This window comes from Euphorbia lathyris, chromosome 2, assembly GCF_963576675.1.
Source record: "Euphorbia lathyris chromosome 2, ddEupLath1.1, whole genome shotgun sequence".
NCBI lineage: Eukaryota > Viridiplantae > Streptophyta > Magnoliopsida > Malpighiales > Euphorbiaceae > Euphorbia > Euphorbia lathyris.
The window spans coordinates 48,048,625-48,063,224 of record NC_088911.1 but is presented as its reverse complement, the minus strand read 5'-3'; the positions used below and the strand labels follow the sequence as shown (position 1 = coordinate 48,063,224).

Below are 14,600 nucleotides of genomic sequence, written 5' to 3'. Positions count from 1 at the left end.
AATCAGTAATTTCCGTTATTTCTGTATTTTCAGGTGTTTTTAGGACTGCTTGAGCATTTCCGGACAGTTCGGGGACCACTAGAGCAAATTCCGGAAGCACAGGGACCAAAATAGATAACTTCCGGAGGGAACTGCCCTTTCTCAGCACCTGTCTCACCGAGACAGTGCCTGTCTCGGCGAGACAGGCCCTCGTCTCGTCGAGACACAGCCTGTCTCGGCGAGACGCCCAGTGTCTCGCCGAGACACCCTTTCGTCTCGTCGAGACACCTCTTGTCTCGACGAGATGAGACGCTGTGAAGCAATTTCCCAGCGTCTTCTCACCTCCAAGGCGCGAATCTTGGCCCGAAAAATGTCCAAAATACCCCCCTAACACACCTAGCACTATAAATAGAACATTATGCCTCTTTTATAGGGGTTACCTTTTTCTTTTTTCTGCATTGGCTTCTCTACCTCCTCTTTCTCCCTTTTTTTTCCTTTGTAGGAGATTTTTAGTTTCTTCCCTTGTAATTCCTGTTACTTGAAGATTGGTGAGGAGAGTTCTATCAATTTTGTAATCAGAATCAGACAAAGCCGGTGTTTAGATTTCTAAATCCCTCAATCTGGCTCTTACTTTTCTTACTTATTTGATTAATGATGATTCATGTTGATAATATGTGCTTCAGTGATTTGATTAGTTTAATTATGAACTAATCCCCATCCAATCTGGGATGGGGATGAGATTGATTGTGTAACCTTGAATGATTAGGGATTTGGGTTTATGGGATTATTCCCAATTGATCAGATTATGCAGGCTTAGTGACCTGGATTTGTCAGAACTAGGATTATTGTTAGAATGATTCTGACAAATTGCTGAACCTAAAGCCTTGATTCTGACAAATTTAGGATTGTAGATAGGTGAGTACCTGACTAAGGAACTACCTAACGCGAATGAGAATAATCTAGCCTTAATCACCACAGAACCTAATGCTTTGCATACCTAGGTTATATGCCTAATGAAGCCGTCAACCGATTGCATGTTAATAGACTACACGAGATTGGCAGTCTTAATGTGGTTAATTAGGTGATTACCGTCAACTATCATTAGGATATAAACCTGAATCCCAGTAAATCATACATGGAGACCAATTAAGGGAATCCGCATCTTAGATTGTTTCATAAATTAGATCAAATCCTCCCGGTCACACGTTTTTGTCTTTTGTTTTCAAAATTCATCTGCTTAATCACTTCTCCAATATTTATTCAACCTCCTGAACAATTACGCCTTCTTCCCTAGACTAATTAGTTGTGGCAAATAGTCCTTGTGGTTCGATCTCGTGCTTAGCACAATACTACTTGATGCGATATGATACACTTGTCCTGTTAATTGCTATATATTTTACGAGCATCAACTGCATAAAGTTCTAGTGTGGCCATGTTTGCCACAGTTGGTACACGCAATGTGTAGCCCTTTATATTCCACATAATGTTCACAACCATCGAGTTCAAACTGAGCAAGTATCAGCTTCTATAAATCAATTTCCATATAGACACGTGCAAATCGGCCACGACTATGGAGGATAGTATTATCATCCACGCGGATCGGCTTGCCTGCAACTTCAGCTATACTAAGTAACACGTCTTCATTATAGACCATGAGGGGTAACAGAGGGAAACAAATCCAAACCATGAAAGATCCAATATAGGCTGCGGAAGGATTAAAATCCAGCGTCCAAGTTCGATCAGTGAGATAATGCCCTTATACAAGCTAGGGTCCATCATTGATCACGTGATCGCGATCTAGTTCATTCTTAAAATTCACAAGATGGAATCAGTGGCCAAGATCCATCATGTCAAAATCAGCAATAGTCTTCCATAATTCAGTGGTTCTTCTCTGAAGAGCAATATAACCTAAATCATGGCCTAGTAGCTTGATGATTAAGGCATTCTCACATGGACGGGTCAAAGTCTTCTTTAGTTGTAGGTCAATTCTTACACGCGAGTGCAAAGGATTATTATCAACGAAGTCAAATACAATTTTCCAATTCGCATGGAGGTGTGTTCGAGTTCTTGGGGACGCAGGGTTACCCTTTGCTTCAGCAATTGCCTTCCAAGAGAGAGGTGGTGGCGGAATGGTGGCAGGAATGGTGGCGACGGTTGAGGGAGGCGGGGGACGAGATCGATGGGGTTTCAATTATGGAAAGAGAAGTTACAGGATTCTACATTTTTTAGTTTTGAGTTTACACTTAACTACTCTAATCTTATTATCCAATGCCGTTAAGATTTTCTATTTTTTCTCCTCTCTTTTACTAACTCGAATTTTTAGTCCCCTTATAAAATTATAATTTAGTCTCTAAATAATAGTAATTTTATTAGATTAAAGAATAGAAATAATAAAATTACAATAAATTATATGTAATAAACTTTTGGATGAACTGTACGGAAAAGAAATCGGCAACCGTCTCCAACAACAGAATCGTGAGTCAAACTCTGACAGTGTGTATCAAATCATCACTAAAAAACCAAGAAATATGACAAACAAATCGAAACATAAGTTCTGGAAGTTGAAAAAAAATTGGGTGAGTGAAAAAAAATTCCGATAAACTATCTATCTGTTTTGAATGAGACAAAAATCATTCTTATAGATAGACAGTTGAAATGCTTTTTTTTCCTCAATTAATTCACTTAGTAAAAAATTAATATTACTGAATTAATTAATATTAATAACAATTAAAAGTAATGAAACCATTAAAACGTTTTACAAAATTAATAATCAATATTAATTCTATTTGATTTTGTTGATGAAATTTAGTTCTCTCGTAATCATACAACAGATTAATAAATAAAATTAACTTAAAAATAATTTTTAAAATAGAATAAAAAATACAATTACATGAGAAATTGTTAGATGCAGGCTATTTATATAATAGATTATATGAAATTTATTGTACTGCTGACAAAATGGTGATTGAAAGAATCGATATTTGAAAAGAAATATCAATTAAAATTGGTCTTAAGCTAAAAATCAATACTTGGATGAAATAAAATTAAAAAGACAAAAAAAAAAAAAAATCAATAAATATAGATTCTCTTTAGTTTATCAGAAAAGATTGTATGGAAAAAATACAAAAATAAATCTCGTGGTTACACCTTTTTTTTATCGGTATTTTTGTGATTTAAAAATTTACAAACTGGTATTTACAACCGGTCCCAAACCCGGACAAAGAAGGAGGGTTGCGGTAGGTTTGTGGCGGCCAGCGTAAAACTTAGCCACATCTTATGACATGAACCATACTATGAATATCGTGGGGGCGTTCCCTACTTAGCGACGCGCTGCACTTCCTAGACCCGGGTGTAGTGAAAAATATGCAAGGGTTGCTAGGTCGTCGCCCTGAAGCGGCGCGCCACCCCAGGACCCCGGGGGTAGTGTCAAATATGCAAGGGTTGCGGGTAAATACGCTAGTCCACGGTAAGGGTAGGAGTAGGGGTAATAGGTTACGCTTTGGGACATGGAACATAGGCTCTTTGACAGGAAAATTAGCTGAAATTGTAGATGTCATGAAGAGGAGGAGAATAAATATAATGTGCCTACAAGAAACCAAGTGGGTTGGAGCCAAGGCTAGAGAGATAGCTCATTGGGGTTATAAACTGTGGTACTCAGTAAAGGATAAGGGTAGAAATGGAGTAGGTATTCTTATTGATAGGGAGTATATTGATGATGTAGTAGCGGTGTCTAGGAAGAGCGATAGAATTATGAGTGTTAAGCTTGTGATAGGAGATGAGGTTGTGAATGTCATAAGTGCATATGCGCCACAAATAGGATTAGATGTCTCTATAAGACAAGCTTTTTGGGAGGACTTGGAGGAAGTGGTGCAACAGGTTCCTAGCGATGAAAAGATGGTACTAGGTGGTGATCTCAATGGACACGTAAGTTCTAGGCGAGATGGGTTTGAGAGTGTTCATGGAGGGTATGGTTTTGGAGATAAAAATGAAGCAGGAAATGATATCTTGAAATTTGCATCAGCCTATGACTTGAGTATCATGAACACATGGTTTATGAAAAGAACATCCCACATAGTGACTTATCGGAGTGGCGGTAATGCGAGCCAAATTGACTTCTTCCTAGTAAGGAGTGCTTGGAGAAACAATTATATTGATTGTAAGGTGATCCCTGGTGAAAGTACGACAACCCAACATCGAGTAGTGGTGCTTCATTTTCGAAGTAGGAGATGTATGAGAAAACAAACACCACAAGTGGAGACTAAGATTAAGTGGTGGAAACTGCAAGGGGAGAATCAACAAAAATTTGTGGATGAGATGGCCAAAAAATATATTTGGACTTGTAATATGGTTTTAGATATAGATTCGATATGGACTAAGATGGAACATAGTATAAGGGAAGTAGCGAAGGAAGTTCTAGGGGAATCTAAAGGTAGCATGCCACCGGGTAAGGACACATCTTGGTGGACAGAAGAAGTACGACAAGCAGTAAAGAGTAAGCGAGAATCCTATAAAATATTAGGGAAGTGCAGGAGTGATGAGAACTACGAAAAGTACAAAGAGGCTAAAAGGGAAGTAAAGAAGGTCATACGAGATGCTAGAGCAAAGGTGAATCGGGATCTGTACACAAGATTGGACACGAAGGAAGGGGAAAGAGACATATATAGAATTGCTCGGATGAGAGATAGGAAGACGCGAGATATCGGAAAAGTTAAATGTGTGAAGGATGTGGACCAAAAAGTCCTAGTTAGAGATAAGGATATCAAGGAACGATGTAGGTCCTATTTTGATAACTTATTTAATGGAGATCGCGGACAAGAGGTTGGAGATATAAGTATCCCTCACGATATGATAAATCGTGAATGCATACAGAGAATTCAAAAGGATGAAGTCAAAATGGCATTAAATAAGATGAGATTGAAGAAAGCAGTAGGACCTGATGGCATCCCTATTGAGATTTGGAGATGTTTGGGAGAGTGAGAGGAATCGAATGGTTGACGACGTTCTTCAACAAAATTTGGAGAAACAATAAGATGCCATCCGAATAGAGGAAAAGTATTCTAATCCCGTTGTATAAGAACAAAGGTGATATCCAAGATTGTACCAACTATCGAGGAATCAAATTAATGAGTCACACTATGAAACTGTGGGAGCGAATGATCGAAAAAAGGCCAAGGAGGACGGTGAAGATCTCGGAAAACCAGTTTGGCTTTATGCCGGGAAGATCAACTATGGAAGTCATCCACCTAATGAGACAATTAATGGAGCACTATCGAAATAAGAAGAAAGACTTGCATATGGTTTTCATTGACTTGGAGAACGCATATGATAAGGTACCAAGGGAAGTACTTTGGTGGGACCTAATAAGGAAAGGCATTTCGCGGAAATATGTTGACATCATAAAGGACATGTATGAGGGAGCATGCACGAGTGTACGCACCAGCATTAGGAAGACTGAAGAGTTCCCTATTACGATTGGAGTGTGATGCGTGTCCGGTAGAGTGATAATAATATGACGATAAGTACGTGCTAGGGTTATGGATATAGTCTTTCTAAGTGCTCTAACTCTACTAGACGCTACTACGTAGGGGCAAGTGTACCCCGTTGTATCAAGTAATAATCCGGTTAAGACCGGGTATCGAATCCATGGGATTTATAACTACAAGTATTAAACTACTCGGTTTTACACGTTATCTAAGCGGTGAATACTTTAGTTGGTTGGGTGACAACTATAAACTACTCCTAAACTAAGGGTGAGACAATTTTCATGTATTTCGAGCCCTCTTAGAGTGATACGGGTGATGATAAGTTATAATCTATGATAAACAACACGAAATATATACGATTAATAATTTACTCTTGCAAAGACGACTATTTATAGACCGAACAACTCCATGAGGTTCTAGAGTCGTGATTTCCTCTTAAGGCGACTCTAATTCTTAGGATCAGAAACTAGGGCCCGTAAGTTCCATGGCTCGTCAATTCCTACGGTTTCCGGTTTGTCAACTCCGGTGAGGCAACACCTATGTGATTCCTAATAGAGTTCGGAGCTCGTAAACGACCTACACAATAATCAATTATAAGTATCAAAGCAAACAATAAACATTAACACGTATAGTGAAAACGGAATCGTAAATCATATATTATAAATATGGAATACGAGAATACGAGATACAACTAAGCCTAGTACATAGAAAGAGTACAAGCTAATTAACAAGTAGAAAGGGAAGAAGAATTGACCCTTAAGACTAGCTAACCGGACTCAAAGTCGTCTCTTAGGACTTGGAGGTGGAACTATCGAGCTTGGTGAATACGGATGGAGTGGAACTTCGGCGGAGTAACGGGAGGATTATCAAGCTCTCAAGGTGTGAGGAACTCTAATACATAGAAAATTGAATACTGAAATGAGTGCTAATCACTCTTATTTATACATCAAGCTCGGGGGTAGAATTGTAAATACACAAGTTATTATTTCTGCAGTTTTCCCATGAAACACCCCGCGTGGACAGGCAGGCGCCCCGCGTGTTTGCCCATTCCGTTGACAATTTCCTGCATAAGGATCAGATTCAGGCCTGATGTCATAAACACGCCCCGCGTGGACATGCAGACGCCCCGCGTGTTTGCCCATTCTGTTGATAATTTCTGGCATGTGGATCAGATTCAGTCTTGTTATTTGAACCACGCCCCGTGTGGACAGGCAGACGCCCCGCGTGTTTGCCCATTCCGTTGATAATTTCCTGCGTGTGGATTAGATTCAGACTGTTTGTCATAACCACGCCCCGCGTAGGTTGGAGTACGCCCCGCGTGGTTGAGCCTCTAGGGTTTAATAGCTTGAATCATGCCTTTGACACCCCGCGTGGCTTGGAACATGCCCCGCGTACCTGAGCTTCTGAAACTTAGATTGAAGAATTGCTCCTGTACGCCCCGCGTATAAGTGGAAACGCCCCGCGTACCTGAGCTTCTGAAACTTAGATTGAAGAATTGCTCCTGTACGCCCTGCGTATAAGTAGAGACGCCCCGCGTGTGTCGGTGGATTTTACTCCTTTGCTCGTACCTGCGAAATACAATTCTCGAGAGCCGAGTTAGCTTGACGTTTATTTTTCCGAAATTAACTGAAAACAAAGGAAATTAATCAAAAGCATAAAATTTATTTTTATTTTGTTATTTTATTAAAAATACATTATTTTTGTAATTAAACTCACTTATTTAGTCCACAATTAAACCGTTATTCACGCTAAAAGATAGGGACGAAATGCCCCTATCAGAGTGCATCAAGGTTCTGCACTAAGCCCTTTTCTTTTTGCCATCGTTATGGATGAACTAACGAGTTCACTTCAAGATGGTATACCATGGTGCATGTTATTGGCAGATGATATTGTGTTGGTCGATGAGATGAAAGAAGGCGTGTAGAGGAAGTTGAAACTATGGAGACAAACTTTAGAATCTAGAGGCTTTAAGCTAAGCCGAAGTAAGACAGAATATTTGGAGTGTAAGTTTAGCGGCGATAGGAGTAGGGAGGCAGGGACAATCACACTAGATAGGAGAGTTGTTCAAGCATCGGATTGCTTTCGGTATTTAGGATCTATTATCCAAATGGATGGCGAATTAGATGGAGATGTTGCTCATAGGATTAAATCTGGTTGGGCGAAGTGGAAGATTGCTACGGGTTTCCTTTGTGACCCTGGCATGCCAAATAGATTGAAGGGAAAATTCTACCGCACGGCAATCAGACCAACACTATTATATGGTACAGAGTGTTGGGCAGTGAAACACTGTCACACTCATAAGATATCGGTGGCGGAGATGCGTATGTTGAGATGGATGTGTGGTCATACGGGAAAGGATCGGGTGAGTAATGAAATAATTAGGACAAAAGTAGGGGTTACATTAATTGAGAATAAAATGAGGAAAAACCGACTAAGGTGGTTTGGCCATGTAAGACGAAGAGCGCTTGATGCGCCGGTTAGGAGGACTGAAGAGTGGCAAAGGGATGTAGTGGTGAGGGGTAGAGGAAGACCTAAGCAAACTTGGAGGAGGGTGATCGAGAGTGATATGAGTTTATTGGGGATTGTGGAAAATATGGTAGTGGATAGGAAAGAGTGGAGGGAGAGAATTTGTGTCGCTGACACGACTTGATTTCACAGTTTTATATGATGGGTCATGTTAGCCGTCCCCGAATCATTTCGGGACTAAGGCTTTGTTGTTGTTGTTGTTGTATCTTGAGGTTTATTCCGTTAGCAAACACATATCAAATTGACTAACGGTGTTAAAAGTCAAAGGAAAAAGAGTTAATTTTGTCTTCATATTTATTTATTTTAGGGATAAGGTACTAAAATAGGCCTAACGTTTTTAGGGAAGTACCAATTTAGGCTCAACGTCCAAAATAGCACCAATATATGTTGAAACGCCTTTCCACAAGATTTTGATTTGATAAAATCATCCATGATTAAGAGGCAATTAAATTTAAATGCTTTGATTTAATTGTACTAATGTGTTTGTTCAATATTGAGTGCAAAAATATATATAAAGTAAGACAGGTCAGAAGTCAGCATAAGCCAAAAGCTAAGTGGAACGGAACTCAGCATGAAAGGATAGAAGCTGAGTAAAGTAGAACTCAGCATCAGAAACTTCTTTCAAAGTTGCCAGAACGAAGCTGACTAAAATAGAAGACTCCTTCAGATTTGAATAAACAAGAACGGAGCTGACTAAGAAGGAACTCAGCATAGAAGTTGAACATTCGAAGATAACAGATGAAGCTGAGTGACAGTCAGGACAGCATGAAAGATCCGTTCACTAAAGGACAAAGTCTGCCAATCTTCTGCACCAATAATTGAAGCCTCGAAAGCACACAGAAGACTAATTCCAAGAATCATGGGTCTGTGGATTATTGGTAAAAGACAAGTGGCACAAAAAGACAATTCTGATGCAAGAAGACAAAACCTGACGCCTGAAGAAAACAGAAGAAGGGAATGGCGGAACAGTCTGAAGCTGACCAGAAGCTGTCTCCTAAAAGAGCCATTTTGGACACAACGGCTAAACCAATTCAAAATGATCCAATCTTCATAAATTCATCTATAAAAGGACAATGAGATTCCTTGGATCATTTGCTCAAGCATAAAAAGAAAAATACAAGAGTGAAAATTCTGAAAGCACTCAAATACAAAAAGATCTTACACCAACTTTTCCATTCTCTGTGTAAATGCTAGATTGATTGCTTTGTAATCATCTAAGGTGTTCTTTAGTTGAAAAAGAACAAGTGCGTGATCAATAGGAATATTGAGAGTGTTGAGCTGAGTACTTGGTTGTAAGTATTCAGTGGTAGAAAAATCTAAGTGCTGGGTTGTAGTACTTAGTAGGAGCTGAGTAGACGAATAGAGGACGTACTCTTGCATACTCACTGCCTTGTAAAGGGTTTGTGCTCTACCTTGAAAGAGCTCAGTATTGGATTGAAAATCCCAGGAGGAACTGGGGACTGGACGTAGGCAGAGATGCCGAACCAGGATAAGTCGTGCTGAGTAACTTCTAAACTCTCTCTCTCAATATATATATATATATATATATATATATATATATATATATATATATATATATGTGTGTGTGTGTGTGTGTGTGTGTGTATGTGTTGCTTGTTGTATTTACTCAGCTTATAAATTGTTAAAACTGAAACTGAGTAAATCTAAGTGCTAAGTTGGAAACTGACATTTCAAGTGTCAATTCCCAACTCTCAAGTCAAGCAGTCTTAGTCAGCATAGAATTAAAAGTGTCTGACTAATCAAACACCCGTGCTGACCAACACGCTGAGTTATCAAACTCTTAAAATAACATTAAGTCAGCATAATTAAGAGCGAAAAAGTTACATTAGTTCCTAACCCCCCCTGGAACTAATTACTAGGGACCAACAATATAGGCTTAACATTTACAACATAATATCAATTTAGGCTTAACGCTTACAATATAGTATCAATTTAGGCTCCACGTACAAAATAGTACCAATATATGGTTAAAGTTTACAAAATAATACGAATTTAAGATTAACGTTTACAAAATATATCCAATTTAAGCTAAACGTCACAATTAAATTAACCATATTATATTCTTTTCCTATTAACTTTATATTATGTTATCTTTTTTATTTAATTCTATTTTTTTATTTATTATAATACAATTAATTAGTATTCTTGCACATTAAAACCTTATATTTGTTTTTCATCAATCATTCAATGACTCCTAAAATACATGGTTCATGTAATATTGTGGATATTCAATTACTTTTAGTTTGCATATATTACATGAGCAATGAAATTTAATAGTCACGAAATCATTGATGAAAAACAAATATAAGATCTTAATGGGTAAGAATAATAATTAATTGTATTATAATAAATAAGAATATAGAACTAAATAAAAAGATAACATATAAAGTTAAGGAAAGAATATAATATGATTAATTTAATGATGACGTTTAGCTTAAATTGTATATATTTTGTAAACGTTAAGCTTAAATTCGTATTATTTTGTAAATGTTAAGCATATATTTGTGTTATTTTGTACGTGGAGTCTAAATTGATGTAATATTGTAAACGTTAAGTCTAAATTGATATTATATTGTAAACACTAAGCCTATATTGGTGTTAGTTTGAACATTAAATCTAAATTGGTACTTTTTCAAAAACCTTAGATCTATTTTGGTACTTTATACCTTTATTTTATAAATTAAAATCTCTTATTATCTAATTATTACAAACAAATGTCGGAATAAAAAATATAAATATAAATTTTTAAAGTAAAAGGTGCCGATTGAACCCACAAAATTTATTTTTATATTTTACCATTGTATACAATGTTCATTTGAAAGACGCAGCCAGAATAATCCGTTCACACGGACAGCTACCAAAAAGAAAAGCCATACCATACCTACCTCCTTTATTACTCCCTTTGAATCGCTCTTTTTATACCCATTTCTTTTCTTTCTCTTCACAAAAAACACAGAGTGTCTACACTAATCTAAAAGGCAAAAGCTATGGCTAAAAGTGAGGGTGAGGGTGAGGGTGATGTCAAACTTATCGGAGCATGGGCAAGCCCCTTTGTTATGAGGCCTAGAATTGCCCTTAACATCAAATCTGTCCATTATGAGTTTCTTCAAGAGACTTTTGGATCTAAAACTCCTCTTCTTCTTCAATCTAATCCTGTCCACAAGAAAATCCCAGTTCTCCTTCACAATGGCAAACCCATTTGCGAATCCCTTATCATTGTTGAATATATTGACGAGTTCTGGTCTTCTTCTTCTCCAATTCTCCCTTCTGATCCTTATGACCGTGCTATTGCTAGATTCTGGGGTTCCTATGTCGATGAGAAGGTATCTTCAATTTCTTTTTTCTTTTTCTTCTGAAAAAAGATTATCTAGTTTGGGTGAAAAACCAGAAATTGTTTGATTTGATTGATAGAAAGTGCAATTGATATGTGTAAAAATGTGCAGTTGTTCCCAAATCTGAAAAACATAAGGTCTGCTGAAGGAGAGGCAAGAGCTGAAACTATAAAGCAAGTAATTGATGGGTTTGTACTGCTAGAGGAAGCATTAGTGAAGAGCAGCAAAGGCAAGGCCTTTTTTGGAGGAGATGAAATTGGGTATCTTGATATTGCACTTGGTAGCTATCTGGGTTGGTTTAGAGCAACAGAGAAGATGGCTGAAATTCAGTTGCTAGATGAATCAAAGACACCTAATCTTTGCAAATGGGCTCATGCTTTCTCTTCTCATCCTGCTGTCAAAGATGTTATGCCTGAAACTGACAAACTTGTCGAGTTTGGAAAGCAAATTGCTGCTAAAATGTTAGCAGCTGCAAAACAAGCTACCTAATAACCATATGTTACTACTTTATTTGTCTTGATTAGTTGTTTTTGGCATCAAACTAGCTTTGTGTTCCCTAAAACCTTACATGCTTATTGCACAATAAATAAGAAGGATTATCCAAGATTGTGATCATTTGTGTCTTTTTTTCTTTTTGTTTTTTTTTTTTTACATTATTAGAATGTTAGCTTAATGCATGATGCCATTTTTCTTAGTGTAAATCAAGCTAACAAGATTGTCAAGTAGATATGTCATGCAATGTCTTAGAGGGATATTCTATCAAGATAGTTGGTTTGCATTGTTTTAACCTCCTATGGCTTTGGAGGTTTGGGACGAATGGTATGTTGGCCTTATCACATGCTTGTCTTGTCTAATTTTTGAAGAGCCTCACTTGGTAGTTAAAGCATTAATGGTTGTTTGGCTTTATGGTCCCATCCATTACATTTATTACAACAATTAGGTAGTGTTCAAATTTGTGCGGTCCAACCGGTTAAAAAGTTTCAACAAAAAGTGTTTTAAGAAATAACGATGGAACTGAGATGAAGTGAATCTAATATCGAAAAAAGAGTAAAGGTGGCTTATTTTATGTAGATTTATCATTCATTTACGAGTGTTTGGTTATTTCATTTTCTTATTTTTTTGTTTTTTTTATTTTAGAAAATAGTTTTAGGTGTTTGGTTAGAGACCTTTAGAGATTCTTTGTTTTGTTTTTTGGGAAAAACAGTTTTTGCCAACTATAAACCGTAACAATAAACCAAACAGATCCTTTGTTTAAAGTAGACAACATCTACATGGTATTAAAACCATATGATCTGGAGTGTATGGCATCTAGCAGAACTTAAAAGGGCTAAGCAAACATGTATTAGAAATCTTTTTTACTAATAAGTATTTGTTTCTCTCTCCATTTTCGATACGGGATTGAGTCAATTTTTGCCCTCATCATGAGATTGTTACAGGTCACTAGCTTTCTATTGGTTCATTCACAAACCAAATATATCGTATGTGAAAAGTCGTTTTGATACCAATTTTAACAACACAATTATTATGTAAATATTCTCCACTTTTAATGCGTTTATATGTATTAAAAATTCATCTTATTAATAAACTTCGGTTACTCTCCTAATTTTAGAACTGGTATTTGCTCAGCTCCTCTAAACCAGTAGTTTCACTGCAAATCAAGCAGAGCATATGATTGCTAAAGGAGTTGATTCTTAGTGAAAAGGTTTGGTTCAATTTCTATCCTCACTTTTTTTTTCTCTGCTTTAATAATATGTGATTGATTAGTAGAAACAAAAAAAAAAAAAAATACATTGATATTAAAATAGTTAACGAAACAATAAAATTAGAAAGTTTGACTTCAACTTTTTTAATTCAATTTTACAATTAAGTCTTACATGGAAATGTTAAAATAATAAACTTATAATTAATAAAGTCTTTAATTTGGTTCATTGTAGTCCAAGAGTCATTTATGTATTTATCAAGTGTTGTAATGTTTCATAAAGAATCATTTGTATTTATAAAGAGTTATGTTGTTTACCAATATTCATGCTTGTAATGTATAACTACCTATAAATACAAGTAGTAAAACAAGAGAATTTTCTTCGAGTAATTTTACTCTTCCTCTGTACCTGTGAAAGTTTATTTATTTGATCCAACAAATTGGTATCAGAGCCAGACAAAAATTTTCTTACAATGATGAATGGAATGATCCTTATAAATATCCACAATTGTCAAATGAGAACTATGATAATTGGTGCATTAGAATGGAGGCTTTGTTGGGTTCCCAAGAAGTATGGGATATGGTAGAAACCGGATATGATCAGATAGAGAATGAGGAGGAATTGACGACTACTCAAAGATGAAATTTAAAGAATTTAAAGAAGGACCAACAAGCACTCTCTCTAATCCATATGTGTCTGGATGAGAATATGTTCGTGAAAATTTCTATTGCAGCAACTGCAAAGGAAGTATGGGAGATTCTTGAAAATTCCTTTAAGGGGAAAGATAAAGTAATCAAGGTGTGTTTGCAAACCTTGAGAAGTGAGTATGAGAAACTCAAGATGAAAGAGTCAGAGACAGTTGACGATTTCTTCAACAAAACCTTGGTAATTGTGAATCAGTTAAAGAGATATGCAGAAAAGATGGAGGATGTTCTTGTGATAGAAAAAATCCCGCGTTCTTTGACTCAAAAATTTGATTATGTGGTGACTGCTATTGAAAAATCAAAGAATCTGAAGACTATGTCTGTAGATCAACTTTTGATGTCGTTCCAAGCCAGTGAGAAGAAAATGGAAGATTCTCTTGTGATGGGCCTTTTGCCAGAAACTGATCCAATCAATAAAAAGAAAGAAGTTCCAAGTAAGAGCAGCATTAGCAAGGCCATGTGGAAGAGAGCTTCTTATATTAAAGCTAATCGAGAGGAAGTTGCAATGATCGGTCTTCGTCGAATTTTAGAGAAAGATATTAGACTAGATAAATTTGCACTTGCTCTATACAATAATTATGTAACCAATCAGTTAGATAAAGTATTGCTTTGTTGAAACATATTTCCACAATGATTTTGATTTAACAAAATTATTTAAATTAGAATTAAATTCCTAAGATAAAATATTCCAAGACATTAAATTTAAATGCTTTGATTTAATTGTTACTAATGTGTTTGTTCAAGTGTTGTTTGAGTATTTAATTCACAAGTATAAGACATTAAGAACAAAGCCCAAAGCCCATTAAGCAAGGTCAAGGCCCAAGCAAAGTCAACACAGATCCAAAGCTTATGGAT

The 14,600-nt window shown here is 36.6% G+C and overlaps 1 protein-coding gene across 1 annotated transcript; it reads left to right on the top strand.

Moving 5' to 3' along the window:
• Nucleotides 1-10,936: 10,936 nt before the first annotated feature.
• On the top strand, nt 10,937-11,956 carry LOC136218090 (glutathione S-transferase U17-like). Its single transcript, XM_066004841.1, has 2 exons — nt 10,937-11,332; nt 11,453-11,956. Exons 1-2 carry the CDS (start codon nt 10,997-10,999, stop codon nt 11,828-11,830), a joined length of 714 nt encoding a protein of 237 aa, XP_065860913.1. The 5' UTR covers nt 10,937-10,996; the 3' UTR covers nt 11,831-11,956.
• The last annotated feature ends 2,644 nt before the right edge of the window (nt 11,957-14,600 follow it).

Coding starts and splice junctions, on each gene's coding strand:
- LOC136218090 (XM_066004841.1), top strand. CDS start 10,997: ATGGCTAAAAGTGAGGGTGAGGGTGAGGGTGATGTCAAACTTATCGGA. Junction 11,333..11,452: donor GTTCCTATGTCGATGAGAAG/GTATCTTCAATT, acceptor AAAAATGTGCAG/TTGTTCCCAAATCTGAAAAA.